The sequence below is a fragment of the Centrocercus urophasianus genome, unplaced genomic scaffold, assembly GCF_019232065.1.
Source record: "Centrocercus urophasianus isolate 14NV4802_14NV808 unplaced genomic scaffold, USGS_Curo_1.0 seq_2, whole genome shotgun sequence".
Lineage (NCBI taxonomy): Eukaryota > Metazoa > Chordata > Aves > Galliformes > Phasianidae > Centrocercus > Centrocercus urophasianus.
In genome coordinates, this window is record NW_024884755.1 from 5,323,441 (window position 1) to 5,344,298 (window position 20,858).

General features: G+C 38.3%; 1 protein-coding gene across 1 annotated transcript in view; it reads left to right on the forward strand.

Annotated features, from left to right (window-relative positions):
• The window catches only part of ITFG1 (integrin alpha FG-GAP repeat containing 1), a 69,389-nt gene extending 55,009 nt beyond the window's left edge, over positions 1-14,380 (forward strand). Inside the window, exons 15-18 of the mRNA XM_042821256.1 lie at positions 7,586-7,710; positions 8,578-8,660; positions 10,143-10,260; positions 13,637-14,380. Of these exons, the coding sequence (XP_042677190.1) occupies positions 7,586-7,710; positions 8,578-8,660; positions 10,143-10,260; positions 13,637-13,696 (386 nt within the window). The 3' untranslated portion in view covers positions 13,697-14,380. The remainder of the gene's footprint in view (positions 1-7,585; positions 7,711-8,577; positions 8,661-10,142; positions 10,261-13,636) is intronic.
• The last annotated feature ends 6,478 nt before the right edge of the window (positions 14,381-20,858 follow it).

Genomic DNA, 20,858 nt, shown 5'->3' on the forward strand with positions numbered 1-20,858 from the left:
CTTATCTTAAGGAAACAGAGAATTACAAGTTTAGATGGGATTAGTTTGTGTGCACTCATTATTTCAGCAATCTTACAAGCCAGTGGGAAAATAAAGATGTTCCAACTACTGACCTCTGTGTCATGGAAGAATGCTACTAACTTACAAATTCCCTGTATCTGCAGGGGAATAAAGCTGATTTAAAATTTGGACCTATTTTACGTGTGATTTTCTTAATCTTGGGGAGTTGGCGATGTTGGTTGTTTTTATTTGTTTTCTGGATCTCTTTTTTAAAATGATTGTCCTAGGGTTTGGTAGTTCTTTTCAGGAAGATTGCTTTCAGGAATGCAAAGTTCAATTTATTTACAGTTTACTATGGGAAATATCTATCAAATATGATTTCATACTGCTATAGTACTCTTACTCTTCACTACTACTATATTTGCAATAATAAAAACCTAACAGAGCCCAATCATGATTAATTTCCTTTTCTGTTGTGACATGAAATAACAGTAATGAATTCCAAGTGCATTTATGACCCTCACAGTACTGCTAGAGGGAATTTTATAATACTCTTTGATCAACTTCTCAGCTGTAATGTGTTAATAGATTTTTTTTGAATCTGTATAATTCCTGCAAGTACTTCTCAGTCACATTTTCTGAACCTATTATATTAAGTTTTTAGCTAAAGTTTCTTCTTTCTAAAGTCCTACTTGTAAAATTCAGTACATGTACTTCTAACTGGAATTATTGGCCTACAGGTTATTATTTTGATATGCATTGTGTTACAGCCAAATCCTATTCTGACTGCCAAGGAAAACCTCAAGCGACGCTTTCATCTATATGTATTGGCTGACAGTACCAAACCCAGATGGCATTTTTGGGCCATGTATAAACCTAAGAAACAACTTTTCCACATTGAGCTTTTGAAAGTATGGCATCTATGTAACATCTTAAAACTAATTTTTATCAACTTATTTTCATTTTTTTAATGTAATACATATCCATAGCTATATCCAAAGCTTTTAATTTTATGAAAGCAATAATGAAAGAATCTTATAGTTTATAATTACCTTTTCTGTATATCTATATATACCAGTATATATTCTATGTATCTATATAATCTCTTTCCAAAAAAGTAATATATAAGTGTCGTTCTTTTTCTAATGAAAAAGAACGTTTGGTTTGTTTTCCTGTTACTGTTGCTATTTGCTGTCTTTACCAGAAGTTTTACTAGAGGAACAGTTATTGGTTGGACCATCTGAAACCAAACTAAAGAAGAAGAACAGTGGACATTCCTATTTCTGATGTTCCTAATTCTGCAGGTCTTTAGTTGTGAAATACAGTATCTTTTATGAATGCAATATTCATGCAAGCAGTAGAATAACAAGGCACATACGGCTGTCCTTATCAAATTCATTTTGAAGTTCTTTGATCTGCCAAGTCTTAACTACAGCAAATTTGCATAATTGAGAGGGTTTTTTAAAACGTTGTTAGAATTATTCTCTCTACTGTTAACATTCCAGTATGTTGTTAAAAGATAGCAGAATAATAACTAGCGTGTGTTTGGTGCTTTTTACTTCTATACTCCTCAATTTGCCTGTAATCTTACAACAAGAAACATTGTTAAATTAACTAAAAGGAATAGCAATTGCCAAAATGAGCAAAAGTATTGGGTCTTACATCTTCTGTTAACATCTCCACAGACCTTTCTTCTCTGAGAAGCAATTCAAGTGCAACAGCTTTTTATATTGAATGCATTTTATGATCAGATCAGGTTCTGGTATAAATCTGGGAGAGGTGGGTAAACTAATTTCAGCCATGTTTTCTGATGCTGCAACCTGCCTTTTCCCTTTCTTTTTCTCTTGGAGTTTCTATTTTTCAGGAGTCTCAGCTCCACATCTGTATTTCCAGGTTTTTATTTGCTTCCAAGGATCTTGTAATATTGTTCTGAGAGAGTTTTTCAGCTGAATCCTTCAACCAGGAGTACCTGGAGTAAGCTAGAATACAATAGCGGAACTTGAGCATAGAGTAAATTAAGGCTATTTCTGTGGCATGGTGGAGGTGCGTGAGCTGAATCTATTTACTAACAGTTCTACCATGGCTAAACTTAAAATCTGACATTTTTGCCAGCTGTTGTACTTTGCAAATAATGACCTTTTGTGTTTTCTTGAAAAGACTACTTTCTCAATGAGTTTGATTCCATTTATTTTGTTATCAACTGAGTTTCTTAGAATTAATATCCTTGTGGGCTCAAAATAATGTAAATTGGAACAGATTCTTTATATAGAGCAGCTGGTTAATACTGAAGTATTTTGAGAAACTGCACAAGGACAATTTCATGCTGTAGCACCAGCACAAGAAGCATTTTACATCTGTTATTAGATAGTTGCAAAGGCTGAACAGCTCTGTAGAAACATCATACCATGAACACCAAGCTACCTTTAGCTATCACCTTCTTTTTATTCAGTTTTCTCTCTGCTACCTTTTCACTACACTCCAATTTTTCTGTCTTCCTGCTTTTTCTCCCTCTGCCATGCAACATCTGAGCCCTCAAATACCTTCACTTTCTCTCCTTTGTAGGTGAGAAGCCTTGAAGCGTGTCTGTCTGCTGCTTTGCACTGACAGATAGGACTGGCAGCTCTGCACGTCCATAACCTGAGCAGGACTTGGCTGACTCCTTGGCATGCTGACTAGGCAGACAGCTGAGGGAAAATAGAGCTCTCTGTAGATATTTTTGTGATAAGGGCACCTCTGGTAGAGAGGGCCTGTTATGAAAAGCTTTTTGAGATGTTTTTTGATGTATGTAGCAAGTACCAAACACGGCTGGAGCGTCAAGTTGATACGTACTTGTGTTTTGTCTGCAGCTTCTGCTATGGACTTCTTGATTTTCTCTCTTAAAGTTAAAATAGATGTATATCTGATTTTATACTTAATATGGGTTGTTGTTGCAGTTTGTATCTACCAAAATTTTTATGACTGCGGCCAAGAGCCACAGAACAGTAAATTTTTTGTGTTTACTCATAGATGAATATTCATGACTATCCATTATATTATCCCATGAACACCTTCACTGGGTTGCTTATATGGATCAAATTGTAATTTGCTTAAGCAGCTGCCTGAAGTTCTGTGCTCTGATAAATACTGCATCTCATTTTAGAGCTCTGGTTTTGTTTTAAGCTTCTCATGACAGAAGGAAGGATAAGTCCTGGATAAGTCCTGCTTTTCTGGCTTTGTGAAATCTGTTTACTCTTTGTTGTTGCATTATGTTCTCATGTGTGTTCACCTCACATCCAATTTAGTTAAACAGCATGACTAGCAGTTTTCATAGTAGTCAATTACAGTGTAAACATTGAGGAATATCCCAGATAAAAGCAAACAAAGCTTTATATCAGTAGATACTTGACATTGTAGAATTTGTTATGTAGAATTCTACTATATAGAAAATGGTATAGATGGAAGAACCTTGAGTCATTTAATAATTGAATATCTGAATTCTGTTAGGAGATATTTTGGTTGCTACATGTGGAGGTGACTGTAGTATGTTTTTCTATGTAACTTTTTGGATAGAAACCTTTCTTGAACTCTTAATATTGCATGCAATACTATCAAACTTTAAATATTCAGGCATTATAAATAAGACAACTTTACCTGTGCAAAGGGTTTGAATATCAAAAATATGGTCATATAATTTTTGCTTTTCTTAAAAGGTTGGTTATTCTGCCTTTACTCTGTAATTTTATGGTGAAATTTGTTATTAATGAAGACATGTTCCAGTATAATTGGATCATTGGTGCTTGGGCTGGCAGAAGTATCGCAGATGTTAGCAGCACCGAGGGCATCTAAGTTGCAATTACACAAATTCAGTCCACTTCCATGCTTTCTCTGGAACTCGAGGGAAAAAAAAATATCGTAGAAAAAGGCAAGAGATAAAGTTGTGCTGTGCTTATCTAGAATTTCCTTAGCAAACACCCAAGTCACAAGAAGGAAATATCCTCAGCGCTTCAGAAGCTCAGGTTGCTGTTCTGCGTATCACTACCAAAAACGGAGCTCTTACTCCACTGTATTCCTTTGTTCTCTCATCAGTAGGCTATAACTCCAAAGGCAGTAATAAGGGAACTAAACTAAAGCTTTCAGTGAGAGCTGAGGAAATTCAATTTTCCAACTCTTTCAAAGCTTTCCAGCTTTGTCAGAAAAGATGTTTGCTGCAATAAAGTGTTTGGTTGGGGGTTTGTTTTGGTTTTTTGGGTTTTTTTTTTTGTTTGTTTGTTTTTGGTTTTGGTTTTTGTTTTTTTACCAGAAAAGCCACCTTAATTTTTAAGGGGTAAAAAGAATGTATGCCTGAAACTGAGCAACTCTTTGTTACAGTTTTGTAAGACGTGCATGATGGGGATTTTTTTTAACGAGTTAACACGTCACAAATACTATTTATAGCATTCACGGTTACTATTTATGTGCATACATATATAACAGCGTTTGACAAATGCCTCATTTCTCCAATTAGAGGAAAACATAGCAACAGGAAGAAACAGTGTAATATTTTCTTGTATGAAAATATATTTGGCTATTCAGTCCTCTAATAGATCAAATCTGGGGGGCTTTTGAAAGCCTAAATATTTTTACTGTATTTTAAATTAATCTGAATGGCTTTAATAATTTGGATCTGCAAGTGAAGCTTTGTAATTAAAGCTTAATAATTAAAAAAGAGAGAAAGACTGCAGGTCTGAAATGGAGGCTTCCACTAGTTGGCAGTTTTTTTAGCACTCTCATATATTCTGCTCTGTATTTCCTCAAAATTTGTTTAAACTGGTTGAAACACATCAGCATTGTGCACCTAGCTGTGTAGGTTCAACTAAGCTGGTTTGGATGTCCTGGTTCACACATAATCAGTTCTGTTTTAAAAAAAAAATAATAATAATAGCATTGCATCTACATGTAAATGCAATCACCTTCCATTAATAAAGTTCAATTGGTTTCATTTTAGCAGTTATGCTGCTTAGGTGAAGTCACCCTGAAGTAAGCTGTTGAGGACATTCAGTAAGTTTATGTCAGCATAATGGAAATAGAAGGAATACGTCTTCATTCAGATATAACAGAACAAGTTCTGTATGTGTTACAGACAACACATAATTCAGTGTTCAGACAAGACTTTCAAAAGGTCAGTGGTATGGATTGCTTCAAATTTTATATGCCAGACTTTGAAAATAAGGAGATAGATATGGAGATGATCAGAGCAATTTTTCAATATCAAACTGCAAGAATTTTGTGAGGTTTGGCTGCCTAACATCATGAACTTCTTCATAAAAATTCCAACAGGCTGAAACCACTGAAAACCATGTCTTAAAATGGTGTTTTCTTACTCTAAGCTTTTTGAAGCAATGAACTTACTGACTTTCAATTTAAAACCAAAACATTTATGACAACACCATATTCAGAGTTCATAGCACGTGATATAACTGAGTGCTTCCAGAAAAGACTGTGTGCGCTGTTAATAAGAAAATTTAAGTGTTGAGGTCTTTAAAGGAGAATTGATACACAGCATGTACAGGTGAAGGCTGCTTTGTGTTTCTTTTTTTTTTTTTTTTATGAAAGTCTTGCTTATAGTACCAGTTTTATTGGTCAAGTAAAGAAAACTGTGAAGCAACAACTCCTTTCTCCATCTTGCTTGCTTACACTTCAGAAAGCTTAAAGAACAGTCTTAATGTAAGCAGTAAATCTCACCCTTCTACTGAAGATTGAATGGTATTTTCAGGTTTTCTTGGTATAAGCAGAAATCTGTCCACAATAATTTTACAACATAGCAAATATTAGAGTTGCAGTTTAAATTAAATTTGAAATATTTTCATAAGTAAATTAATTATTGGTAACTGCAAACTTCAGATGACTACTAATTAAACTAAAATAAATTAAGCAATAAATTGCTAACAATAGTCTGTCATTTTTTATTTTTAATTGGTTTTTATGCTTCTCAGATAAACATTTGTCCTTTTTATTACTTTTTGCAATTCTAACTGAAGCATTTACAGTAACTACCAAACTTTCGTAGGAATTGATAGATGCAAGTGGAATAAAGCAAGAAATCATTTCAGTGATCTCCCATATTTATAGTCAGCCCACTTTAAAATAAACTAGAACCTTTTACTTGCCATCCTCCCAAGTCCTGCTTAGCTAATTTCATTTTAAGGCAGGTTAAATAAAAGCATTTGTACTGTGTAGTAGGAAGCATTTCTTTCTGACCTTTGCATATGATTTACTTACATCTTGAAGCATAAGATTTCATCATCCTTATCCAAGTAGGCATAAGAATCGGTATTAGAGGCCATGAAATTATTCAGCGCTTTTAAGAATTCTAATGCAGTATCTAACTCTCTAAACTCTTTAAAGGCTGACTGCACACACTGTATGACATTTTCCTTTATTTCCTTTAATTTAGTTGACATTCATTTCATTTGTATAATGAAAAAAAAAAGGAAGACCTAAGTTACAGTCTCCTTATAATCCTAAGTATTTCACTCAAAAGTCATTTGAAAAACCTTTCAGTATGAAGTATCACACCTTGTTCTTTTGGGAGAAGTCCTTCAGAAATCAGCATTACTGAGACAGCTTTTTAAAGAAAATCCTTTGTTGTGTTACAGCGTGAAAGAGTATTCGATATTTTGTTCGTTTTTAAAACAAAGCCAAAGTTAATGAGAAAAACGTGACGTTCAAAAAATCCTGACACTGCTGTCATATTTAAAAACAACACCAGTAACAACAACAAAAACTGTGTCTGTTGAGCACATCATTTGGTTTGCGGTGCTGGAGTATGCTGTAAACTTCTCAGTCTGCGAAGGGCTGAATTCACTGTGGTTTTTGAGATGCTGATATCATACCGTGGCATCAGACCACTTGCTAAGAAGCCTTCTAGGGAGTGAACAAAGAGTCCGCAAAGGATCTGAATCAGTTTGCTGGACATTAAGATCACAAGGTTTTATTTAAATGGAGTAATTGGCCACCTTGAAATGGCGTGTTAGTGAATTTGTAGATAACTGCATGCTTCTGTTTTCCTGCTGTCCTTTCTGGAGGGAAACAATGTTGTTTTTACCATCTAGTCTCTCATTCAGTTCTTTATTATTGCGTGCCCTGGATAGGATGTAACTTGCAACAGCTGTTATCCCATCATCATTAAATTGAATTATGATGTGAGAATTTGTTTGTGAGCATTTTCTCAGCTGATTGTGTGACACAAGAAAAAGCATTAATTGCTGATTACTATTAGCAAGAGTTACAGTGAACCTTTTCATGGTGAGTCTGGGCTTTTGAGTGGAGCAGTAAATGGGGAGACTTGCTGCCAGCCATGCCTAAATAAATATGAATAACTCATTTCACCTCAACTTGTAACAAATAGCAGTTTGACACACAAAAGGTGCCTGAAAGAATTCTCTTTTACCTAGAAATCTGAAGTATTTAAGAAGCATTACAATTAAGTGCCCATTAACAGTTGGGAAATGTGGGACTGAGACATTAAAAATTTTAAAAATCACACTTCTATAATTGCCCCTGAAATGTGCTTGCATAGCAGGGTTTTTTCCAAAAGCTTATTTCTTATTTTCTAATTTCATTTCAGCTGGACAGCTGAGCCAGTCAGCACATTTTGCTCTCCAGTTGCCATACAATGTTCTGGGCTTGGGACGTAGTGCTAACTTCCTTGACCATTTGTATGTTGGAATTCCTCGTCCTTTAGGAGAAAAGGTTAGCTGAAATTCATGATTCTCAAGCTAATATTTCTGGTATTATCTTTCATAATAGAGAAAATGAATATGAAAATTGCTAATGACACTTATTTCATAAGTATGAATATCAAGGTAAATTTGAATACAGAAAAGGGTTTGCCAAAAAAAATACACTGATACCTTGCACATGTGGTTTTTTAAGGTGGGTGTAAGCTCCAATGCCAACAATGAAACTAAAAGATAACTGAAGCTGTGCATAAGCATTAGTCATATGGTGCTTGTTTAAATGATAAATGTGTATTAGACCTGGTGGTCCAATTATTATGGTCTCAGCTGTAAGATTTCCCTGGGGCTGCTCTGGCTGGTCTGTAAAGTCACATAATCCTTTCTAGCTCAGTGATGGCACCATGATCAATATGACAGGAGGTAGAGGTTACTGCGATCGTCTAATCTTGAGGTGAAACATTAAAGGCTCCTGACCGTCCAGAGTCCTTAAAAAAATCTGATTATATTGCTTTAAAAAATGAGGTACTTGTATCAGTGTACCCATGATATTCTGGTTTAGATAATTGGTAAAATTCCTTTGTAAAACTGGTTCTTTTTTTCCTTGGCTGTTATGTTGTTGCGTTGCATCTGCGTTTTGAGCAGATGCTGTGTTTCATGTCAACAGCACTTCTCTTGCTTTAGACTTTGTTGTTTTTAAAGTGCTTTGGAGCTTTCAGAATAAAAGACTTACATAAACATAAGGGAAAAAGTCACTTAAAAAAAAAAGCAATCACTTCTGAGGTTTTCTTTTTTTCCTTTTCCACATTTCGACAGAGAAAATACTTTGTTTTTAAGTGTGGTGACTTGTTAGGAATTGACATAGACTTTGTTTTACTTTCAGTCCATAAGGAAACAAGAATGGACAGCTATCATACCAAACTCCCAGCTTATAGTCATCCCATATCCTCATAATGTTCCTCGAAGGTAACTTCTTCATTCTGAATTGCACATCACAAAATTACATAATGCCTAATTTAAAATCTGTGTTCTTTTTTTTTCTCCTTTTTTCTTTTAAGTTGTATAGAAAGTGGGTCTAAAAGCAATGAAGGAGAGGGACTCAGTTCTGGTACTGTTGTTGCCACTATGACTGGACAGAATATTTTTGAGTATTTACATACAATTTTATGTAGTAACCATAAGCAATCGAAGTCTTTTACCAGCTGAACTCCTGTAAATAATAACATATTTGCTGGGTTTACCAGCTTTTTTTTTCTTGCTTTTTTTTTTCTTGCTTTTTTTTTTTTACAAATTGTAAGCATGGTAATGATTGAAGCAAGCATTTTGGTTTCATCAAACATGCAATTTCTGCCCAGTTGTACATAAAAGCTTCAGTTTAGCCCTTCTGGTCACGCTATCTATTGCCACAGGTAGGAATATTTTCCCTTAAGTGAAGGTGAAGGGGTTACTTATATAAGCTTTTCAACATTGAATTCATTTGGAAATTAAAACGTTTGTCTCAGAAATCAAGCATGTTTCTGTCGTTGCTGTTAGAGAAAACATTGGTTGCATTACAGCTGCGTTTTGCCGCTTGATCTACTAGTGAGGTCAGCTGCGTTTATCATGCAGGAATGATTCTGACATCAGTTTCAGCAGCTAATTTTACAGACTACTACAGAACAAATAACAGTTGAGAAGTGATGTGCCACTTGAGTTACTAATTAACAACCACAGGAATAACATCTGGCAGATGGAGAAAATTTAGTTGCAGTGTTAAGGTATTTAAAGGTATGCATTATGAAAAATTTTCTCAGTCATCCATAAGCTATTTCTGCTTTTTTTAGAGAGCAAGTTTATGGCCACTGAACTGTGGTGAATAGAATTCCAAAAGAATTAAGATTTCCTAAAAACCACTTCTTATATAATAATATATAATATAATAATATAAATTATATAATATTATAAAATATAATTCCTTTTAATATAAATATGCAGTTTCCTGTGAGGACGTGGTACTGCCTCAGTATAAAGGATCATGCTGATAGCTTTCCCATGACAAGAAGTCTGAAGGATAAAAAGAGTGTTACTGAGCCTTGGAACCCCACAACATTCTAGGGATGCCTTCCAGAAGTCCTTCAAGTGCCTTGTTTCGTTGCTTTCCAGTATTTTTCTGCCATAGCCAACTGGTTCTGCTGCCTACAACTAGTATAAAAGTCAGTCTCTGAGGATGCTCATAGCATTCCTGGATAAATAAGCTCAATTTCAATGGCAATGCTTGAAAATAATTGTTATGCATTTCCAAGTAAACACCATTAAGCTCCAGTCTCCAAGTACAGCCACTGGGTTTTTATGGACCAGGCTGCTACTTATCTCAATACTAGCAAGTTATTTTGATCTTTGTAAGTGAAATGTTTTCTACTTCCTAATTAAGGGTATTAATATTTCTTTGGATTTTCCTCTTTTGTGCAGCTGGAGTGCCAAGCTATATCTGACCCCGAGTAACATAGTGCTGCTAACAGCTATAGCCTTAATTGGTGTCTGTGTTTTTATCCTGGCAATAATTGGCATATTACACTGGCAAGAAAAGGTAAGTTTAATTAGCTGTATTTTTCTGTATTTTCTATGCTATTTAACATTTCCTTATATCTTATAGGCTTGTACATCTTTGAGCAGCTTTATATAATTCCTGACACAGACTGCATTAATTCCCTAAAGGTGTGGATTTGTCATTAATTTGGTATTTATTGCAAGCTTAAAAATTGGCATTGTTTCTACTTAAGCTTGAAGGCACTTGAAAAGGGAAATGAAGAAAGGATTGATAAGCTTTTGCCATTAAACTGTTATTGCCAACAAAATGAGAAGTTTTTGGTTCATATCTAAGCTTTCTACGTTGCAGTTTTTAGAAGTACAATATCAGAAAAAGGGAACATAAATTCAATTTACTTAGCTTGAGTTGCTGGTAATCTAAAAAAGAGGAAAAACATTTCTTTTTTCTGTAACTATCTTTGCTGATTGCATTCACATTAGCATTCAAGAGTGTATAGGGAGACAATTGTGTGCATATTGGCTGCTTTGCTCTATGTGTCTGAATTATACATGCAGTGTATAGAAATCTATTGATTTGCAGAAGCATTTTGAAAGGGGCCTTTCATGTCACAAAAGAAATGCATTCCCATTTTTCTTAACTATGCAGTTCGCAATCATATCCAACTGGCAGGATTGCCAATAAATGCTACTGCATACCCAAACCATAATCTTAGCTGTCAAATAAAATTACTGCACATTTTGACATGGTAGAACTGTTTGTTATTTTGTGCTTGTGGAAATAAAATGACCTTGTTAAACATTCAGATAGGCTTTGCGCATGCTTCATATTTAAATGTTACTTGTCTGTCATTCTCCACTCTTCAAAATGTTAAATATGGTCTCCAAATCACGGTGATGCTGGGAACGCAACACACACAGCAAGGAAATACAAATGTTGTGATGACTGCCCTTAACGTGTCCTAATGTACCAGGGAAGCATTACTAAGTGATAGCTTGGACTGTCACTGCCTGGGTTTAACTCTGTCTCCAATACGTCTAAAGCAACAGGAGTAAAAAAAAATGTTTGGTCTCTGTGTTGTGAAGGACTATGTATAATTCCATCTGGAGAAACTGAGGTTCAACAACAATGTTTAAAGCTTTCTTTGCTAACAAAAATTTCTTTATTTCAGTATAAAGAAGCACTCAACCTGGAGTGGGTGCTTTCTGAGCCATTTCAAGCCCCCTTCATTAAGCACGTGTGAATAAAGTGGTGTTGGTCATGTGTTAAATTCCTTTGCAGCAGCCTGCACCTTGCACAAAATAGGCACACATATTTGGTTAAATTGTGTATTTTTAGATCACTGTGTAAACAGTTGTTAATTCCTTTAATTTTCAAATGCCCTTCCCATTGATTTTTACCTTCCCAGTTTTAGAAGAAAGTGGTTGAGGTACAGAACAAGTGGAAGTCCTGACCAAGGCAGTATTGTGAGCCAGTGGCATGACTGGGACTGTTTTCTGCCTCTTCCAGTAATCCTTTCATAAGAATACTGTTCTGCCTCAATGCTGTTTTCCCTGCAGACTTCTAGAGTACCTATCACAAAGAAAGAAAGGGGAAATGCACTGGCAGCTGCAATCTCTCCTTTTTCCCCAGAGGATGTATCTGTATGTAAGCTGCCGTGCTTTACTCAGCAGTTAAAAGAAAGCATGTACTTTGACCTCTGCAGATAAGGAGCAGCAGAAGTCCTTTGTCTGCAATAGTTCTTAGGCATTCAGCTGCCAGCCGTTACTGTGCTGTTTAAGTAACTGTAGTATTTGGGGATACTATGTTGCTCTGACATTCCTTAGAAATTTTTGATCCATTACAAAAAAAATGAATGGCTTTGAGTTATTAGTGTTAACTTTTGATACATCAGATAAAAGAGAAGCTGAGGAAGAATTGAAGCCATTATTTCATCTTATAACAATATAGTCTGCCACATTTCCTGTATTTTGATTCTTTTTAATTTGCTTTGTGAACTTGGGACTAGTCAGGTGAACACCAGGCATTGATGATAATCCTTGCTAGGGAAGTTTTGATGAGTTCATCACAATATCAGTTACCAACAAATCTTGAAGTCGTATTTTTTTCATGAAGCAGACAAGAAATGGAGTGAAAATTGCTTTCTAAGAGAGCCTGCATAACACTGTGGAATGTGACAAGCATTTTAATTTAGCATAGTATGCCACTCCCCTTTTCCCACCCCATTTTTGACATTCAGAATACCACTGGCATTGATAAAGACCCTGCCAAAAAGCCAGGCAGATGTACCTTAAACCTCACTGACAGTCATGCTGCTGCCACAAAATGCCATAAAATCCAATAGTTAGATGACAGCTCGACTGCTGCCACAGAACGCAGTAAAATCCATAGTTAGCCCACTGGAATCACTGTCATACATAAACAGTGTGTGATGAGGAAATCTCTGGCCTTGAGCCAGAGCAGATGACGAACTTTAATGGCAGAACACATGCACTGATTTCTACCAAAATCATCATGTATATGTATCGACTGGGGTACAAATCTGAATGCCCACACAACAGCATACTGTAAAGGTTTATCTTCATTTTACTCATTCACCAAAAAAAGCATTTACATTTGTTTTGCTGCGTGTTCTTATACTGGGATTTATAGGGATTGTCTGTCATGAGAAAAACACCGGTTGCTCAAAAGGTTCGCTGTGCACTCCAAGCTCCTGAGAGAGGAGCTCTCCTCTTCTGTCACTGCTTTCAAACACAAGGGAGGCAGTGAGGAGAGAACGTGCTATAGCACCTTACATGGGTTCTAGGTGCAGTTTCACTGTGCGTCTCTTCTCCAAGCACAATCCAAGCTGCTCTTTCAGCAGATCAATGTGTGTTCCACATCAATAAGTGGGGAAATACATCCTCTCACATTTTCTGAACACAAAAACATGGAACAGTGCTCTTTTTTTAGCCTACTCGGTGCTGTTAATTGTTAGTTGGACTGCTGTCTTTGTCTGAATTTGTATTTAACATTTCAATTTAAAAAATCTAAGTGTAATGTAGATGACAACATTTACAGTTAATCCAAAGTGATTTTATCTCGTATTAGGCTAAATACATACACACGAGGAACCGTCCTTCGGTTTTGAAATATTCCTTTCATAAAAGCATTATTAGAACAAGAGAAAATAATGGATCATAAATGCTAAAACAGCTGAGTATTAACAGCAGAAGCCAATTTTGAGTCGATTATTGCTATTACAAACTGACATCATTTAAAAGCTAATTATTGAGGTTTTACTAAGCTTTTTGCCTTTTGTCATATGAATGGCTTGGGAAAAAAAAATGAACCGTTCTCTGACATTGGACAACACGTTTCTGTAACAGCATTGCTCTGAATCCCACAAACTGCTTAGCTTTTTTATTTTATTTTTCAGAAAGCAGATGACAGAGAGAAGCGACAGGAAGCTCATCGGTTCCATTTTGATGCTATGTGACACGCCTTAATATTTATGGAGGAGCTGCTATTCGTTTGCTAAATTGAAATACTAAATTCTGATTTGTAAAATGATTACTATGGAAAATACTGCTGGTGTGCTATTTGTAAATGTTGCATTATTTGGTATTTATTTGGAACATATTAAAAATAGACCTGAATGTCTCTTAAGGCCTTCCAGAAAAAAAAAAACTAAAACAAAAACAAAAAAAGCTTGTATATAATAGCATTTGGTCTTTATTTAACAGAAGTGTACATTAATTTTTCATAGTAAAAGGGTAATTTTGCATGTACCGTTGTTTACATACCACCAGTTCTTTAGTAATATATTTGATAGAAAGCTGTGTAAATAAAGATTAGTATTTTAGTGAGCAGAATACTTTGTACCACTGGCATTGGTATTGTTATTTACACATTCCTGCAAAGTAAACTGCATTTCTGAAAATTAATCTTGAGCAATTTCTCAGATGACATAATCATTAATTGATTGCTTAACTGAAAGTATTCTGTATTTCTCTTTGTTTAAGTTCATATGTGCAATTGCTAAAGAATTGGGAAACTCAAAGAAACCTTCAGTGTTGATGGTAGTTCAGTACTTGTGGGATAGATGCGGTATTTATACGTTAGTTCTAGAAAGATGATGGCACATTAAAAAGAACTGAAGTAATAAAATGTATCAGTGTGACACAAAGTGCTTTTGTAATTATACCATAACCTTAGGTCTTTTAGAAAGGCCTAACGACATGAAAATAACTTCTGTGGGTTCTGCTCTTATAAGAAGGGTGGGGGGCTTTGTATTTGGCTGGTGCTTTTTTAAAGACACGAGAAGAAGAATTCTGGAGGGGAAGGAGAATGAGGATTGACTCCCTAGAATTCATGATTAATAGATGAAATGTACAGAGATTAAATAGCATAGGACACTCAGAATAAGCAGTGCCTAAATATCATGAGGCTGTAATAACTACAGAAGCAGAGGGGCTCCATTCTATATAGATGGTGATAATGTTACTGTATCCCATTTGATATATAGAATACACTTTATCATCAAACTAAAAAGTGTTGTTCTTACAGGCAGTCACCTCAGTAGAGATAGTGGTCAGTGAGAACTCCTTATCTCCTCCACCCGGGCACCTGTCCTGTAAGCTTACATACATGTGTCAATACAGGAAGAGTAAAGGGAGAGCAGGTACAAAGCTTGAACTGATTCAGTCCTCCCTGAAGCGCTGTTCAAGCTATTTGTTACCACAGCAGTGCTGAAGGGACCCACTGTAACAGCAGCTCCAAGTCAAAAATCTGAAAGGTACTGAAAAGCTACAAAGTTCTGTAGTTTTTACAAGATACTTGTAATTTGAACTGATCAGATTCTCACAAAGCAGACTTTCAAATTACATTTCCCTTAGTTTTCAGGAAAGCGTATTTCTTTAATACACACCTTTAATATTTCTCTTAGAGTAGTGTGGAAAGGTAGATTATTTAGATAAATCCTTCGGGGTATTGTACTTTTTAAACCCCACTGCTAGAATTCTCTCCCATCAGCAAAAGTAATAACAGGTTTCATAATCAAGAGGAAGCACAATCTAATGTGATCTCTGTGTTTTTCGGATGGTTGGAGAATAAGGCTAAATGCATAATGCCACTGTGGCTCCAAAGTCTTCTGCAGCCCTCTATCGCAATATAATAAACATACATTAGCCTCCTTATGTTTTTTGGAAAAAATAATTAGGAATGAAATAACCTCATGCTGACATTTAAGCTGTTACCCAGTTAACGAAGCAATGAACTCAGCATCTCGTGCTTTAAGGTGGTTTGCATGCTCAGTAGTGCATTCTTACATCACTTCGTGTACAATACTTTCTTGGAGCTTTAATAGCTTTCTTATAATAAACTGTGACAGGTTGTAACTATTCACAGCTTGTCTTATAACACCGATGCATACTATTCTGAATTAAGGCATTAAATGGTGTTAAACCTCTTGTCAAAAGTTTCACGTCATATTTGACTTTCATGGACATCAAAAATTTGTATTGTTAAGGTTGTTACCCTTCTATCAGTAAGTTTTAGAAAGCAACATTCATTAGAACGTGTGTTTCCAGGTAATCTTCAGTGTAGCTGAGAACTGAGAAACAGCTTTAACTGCATGCATTTTCAAAATGCATCCACCATAATACAGCCCTGGTAAGAAATGCTATTGGAAGGCTTCTTCAGTGTGAAATCTCACCTATATAAAAAAACTGTTGACATGCCAACTGACAGATGGCTGTTGAAATACCAGCTTGCTTTGTTCTCATTTTCCATGAGAAGCTTTAAGACTGAATCTTCCTACTAAATTTATCATTAATGCAGTATAATCCCCAACAAAAGAACCAACTCTTCTGCTGCAGATTGATAGGCATATTCTATATAGTGTGATATCTCTCCAATGATCATGTGGCCATCCTTAGTAACAGAAAGCTGCTCTAAAAAGATTTGCTACAACTAATTAAAGTAATCATTATAAATGCACTGAGTCAATTCAGGACTCCTGTAACTCCTTTCAGACAAACGCCATTTACATAGAGGAGAAGAATTCAACCCTGTAAGTTTCTGCTGCATTAATGTATAGTCATCAGAGCTTAGTTTTGTTGAAGCAGTGTAAAAATGCAAACTGTGCCAGCTTTAAACGTACTGATAACAATAAGAAATATTATTTAAAATCCAGAAAGTAAAATTATGCTTGGAATGATCACAGATATTGCAAGTAAACATTATAAAGACCAGTGATTTCACAAAAGTTTCAATAACTTGAACGCATTCTAAAGGAACAGTCAAATTCCAATAGGAACCTAAAGTGGGGTGTAAAAAAGCTGAGGATGAACTCTTCGGCAGGGTCTGTTGTGATGAAGGGGAAATGGTTTCAAACTGAAAGAGGGGAGATTTAGATTGGAGGTAAGGAAAAGGTTTTTTAGAATTAAGTGTGGCGAAGCACTGCAATGTGTTGGTGAGAGAGGTGGTAGATGCCTGTCCCTGGAGATGTTTGAGGTCAGGCTGGACCAGGCTCTGAACAACCTGCCTCGCTGTAGGTGTCCCCATTCATTGCAGGAGAGTGGGACTAGATGACCTTTAAAGATCTGTTCCAACTCAAACAGTTCTCTGATAATTCTATGATAAATATTTTGATCAAAAACAGACTAACATCAAGAAATTGAGCTGTATTTCTTTAGGCTGCTGTGCTGTTTCAGTAGCCATTCTATTATTTCTTCCCCCTGATTTTGGCAACTGGAATTTTGTATTGAGGCTCTGGTGATACTGGCTGCCGCTGCCACTTAGAAAGTATCAGCCATGCAGTACAGTCATTATAATCAACTCCTGTTTTCAGTGAATAATGAAATCCCTTGTCTGATACCTTAAAAAACAAAACAAAACAAAAACAACAACAAGAAGATGCTAACCTTATTGCATGATTTGAGATAGAATATATCCACAACTCTCTCTAATACTCTGATCTAATAGTATTATGTAGCAAATACAAAAATGTGCAGGAAACTTTCTGAAGACAATCAGTATTCTTAGCAGATTATTAGAAAGTTTGCACTATTCTTCTTTCTCAGTAGTAAATAACAGAAGTCGGTTATGTGTTCATGTATGATTACATATGATATGACCACAATAAGAGGTCCTTCATTTTCCATCATTTTTCTAATTAAAAATTACACATAGGTTGCTCCTAAAGTAATGAGCACAAAGAGCACAATAACACAGTTAGAGCAAATTCTCAGCTATAAAACATCGTTGTTTAACACAGTCATCACCTTCACTATGCATTTTCACCAGCCATGAAGAAGAGCCTGCGTGCTGTGCCTGTAAAACTTGTCCACTGTCTTGGTCATCGCTGGTAAAACACACCTCCCACTGCCTCACACCCACAGTTTGGTCTCCTTAAACATTCCACCAGAGTCGATGAATGTCAATGGGTGCCATTTTTTCAACATGGAGAATTTCAGTGAGGCTCCTTTGCTTCATATGCATCTCCAAGTCAGACACCATTCTGTCAGACTGCCCCTCTGCTGCCATCTGTCATGCGGCAGCAACACGTAGTAGAATATTGTTGGGAAGGTTCAGCCTCTGCTGCCGTACACCAACATAACAAAACAGGAGGTATTACTTATGTAGCAGACCTTGTATAAAATTACCTAAAGCACTTAATCCTACTGACAAACGTAAGTAACAGAACAGTTAAAATGTTAATCCGAACTTCTTTTCATAACAATTCACTTTTAGCATCTGTATTTTTGCAAACTCTTTTAAAAACAATACACAGGTGACCCCAAACAAAGCCAAAACCCGACTGCTGGGGAAGGCTGCTTGTGATGTGCAATCTGCTACCAGGGAGTAGCAAATATGTGAGGCAATATTAAAATTTAAGCTTCTAGGAAAAAGAGTAATTTAAAAGTTTTAAGGAAGGAAGAACTTGAAAAGAATCGGAATCAGTTCTAATAATGGAAATGTGGAAATGTAAGCCTTATTCAGGCAGCTATTAACTATACCAGAATGAGTGACCTCATTGCCTCGCATGAACTGCTCCTACTCAGAAATAATGACAACTCAGTAGAGCAGCAGAATACACAACTGGTCATCCCAAAGCAGTTTTCAATCTTTGTTCACTCCAAAACTCACGTTTAATTAACTGAAGCTTAGTGCCAATCTGACCTGATGGCACAACATTTTCTTCCCTGGAAGCCAGCATCCTGCAGGCTCAGAAAATGGGAACTGAAAGTTTCTCTGGCCTGTCACTAATTCACTATATAATAATTGAAAGCACCACCTATAATGAGAACTGTAACAAGACAGAGAAACAGGGATGTCCAGATAAGGAATTCTACTGAAAGCAGCAGTAAATGATGGCAGAATGTGCCCAAACTCTCAAGCTAATGCTTATAGCCATGTCTCCCGCACTGACTGCTTGATGCAGCCCTGGGATAAGAGAAGGCAATACTGCACTCCCCAAGTGTGTAACAGCTCTGTGTAACCTCCTAATGGACAAACTGGAAGTGGAACTTTCAGTTAAATGCACTGTAGCAGAGTGGTTCTTTGCAGCTACCGCCAACTTGTCCTGAGCATGAGACATTTCTATTTTTCCTCCTATTTCTTTTCTGTGAAATAATTGACTACAAATCACTACCTTGAATGCACATTCAGCTTGCGGCCTGAGAATCACACTACTTCTCTCTTGTATTGTGAGTAATAAAAATACCTGAGCCAGATTTTGCCCTCAGCTTCACTGTGCATTCCAAACAAAAGCAACCCCAGCTCCCAGCAGTCTGCACAGCAGCACCATCCGTTTTCATTTTGTGCTCATGTGCTGCAGAGAGGATAAAGAACTGTGCATGCTGCACAGAAATGGCAGAAATTATTGCTCTGTTAAGCATTTGCTAGAGTTGCTACGGCAAACATTTCTTTGAGCAGAGAAGAAAAATACAAAGCAGACCAACCTAATGAGGATATATCTTCATACAGGAATGTTCGCTGTGGAGTTTGCCATTTCATCATACCACTATAAAAACACACAGTTATGAAGTGGGTACAAAGATATTGCTTTATCCATTGCTGGAATGCAGCAGCTATTTAGCAATTCATGGGAAAACGACCCTTTGAGGAGCAACTGGATCATCTCTGCTTGAAATTGAAAGGACAATTCGAGTAAGCGGAATAATATAATTATGTAACTTGGGATTTTGCCACAGCATTGAGCTTAATACTTCATCAAGCTTCTTAGAACGCTGAAATGGATCTCTAATGCCCAGAAAGCTCCGGCCCTTTGTTTACAGGTCTCAGCTGCCCCTTCGGGCCGGCGCTGGGAGGAACAAGGGCTCCCGCACCCCCCACCCCGGTGCCTCCCGCCGCGCACCGGAGCTGGCAATCGCGCCGACTCGAAGAGCCCGAACCGTTTAAGTGCTAAGCTGGAACAGAATGACCTTTTCTAACAGGATATGCTGACCTTTGAGCGTCGTAGGAAGAACTCATTCAAACACAAAGCACCAAACCACCAGGGAATCAGCTTCCCATCTTACAACCACGTTCGAGAGCGGCCCTCTCGCTCGCGCAGCCGGAGCTGCAAGTTGCAGTTCTGCATCTATTGTTGTCAGTCGGATGGGTTCCACATCGCCCCTGCGAGGCCCCCGAGCTCCGGCCGCCCCCGCCAGCCGCCGGGAGCCGCATAGAGGCGCCGCGAGGAGCACTCGGCCCCGAGCATCCCTGTTTGGCGATTCGGGACCCCGAACACACCGCAGCCTCACCGATCGGCGACGCGGGGAAAAGCCTTCCTGCGCCGAGATTCCCGTGCTGCCTACGGGAAAGTTGAAAAAATCGTCCCCTCGGCAGCGGCGGCCAGCCCCGCCGTGCCCCTGCCCTACCTCGGGCTATTCCCCGAGTGCCAGCTCCCCTACAGCTAACCCGCCGTGATGGATCGCCGCGGGGATGGCAGGCGATGGGTTGGGTGCGCTTTTTTATTAACTTCTCGAAAGTAATAGCTCCATTTGAGCTGTCGCTCGCCAGACGACAGCAACACAATAGAGTGTGATGGACTCCTCTCGTAGCTCGGGCTCCAGGCGGAAGAACGCAGCCGTACGGGCGGCTACCGCCGAGCGGGCCCCGCCACGAGGAACGAGAGGAAAAAGAGGAGGAGGGCACCGGCTGCTTTCCACCCCGATCGCAGCCGCCGCGATGCCCGACAAAGGCGGCGGACGGGACCCGGATTCCCCCGAGCCACCGCATACCGGGGCGGCGACCCGGGCTGCTGTCGGCAGAAGGGAAAACCCCGGCAGCCGGGCGGGTGGCCGGTCCCAGAGCCTCACGCCCGGCGGAGCCCCCGGCGCCGAATTCCCTCCGCCGGACGGGGGGAGGGCGGCGGCCGCCCACGCTCGGTACCTGCCGGGCGGGAGGAGCGCGGCCGCCCCGCCGGCTGCGGCAGCTCGCGGGGCTCCGCGGGGGGCGGGCACATGCGTACAAGCGGCTCAGCCAAGCAAACACCCCTCACATCTTAAACGAGCTTCATCCACCGGCGGCCGCTTCAGTCGGGCTGCGAGCCGGCGAGCCGCGCTCGGCCCTCTCCACGGGGTGCCCCCCGCCGCTCCTCGCGGCGGCCCGGCCCCGACGGCCCCCGCCGCGTCCCGCTCTAGATGGGACTG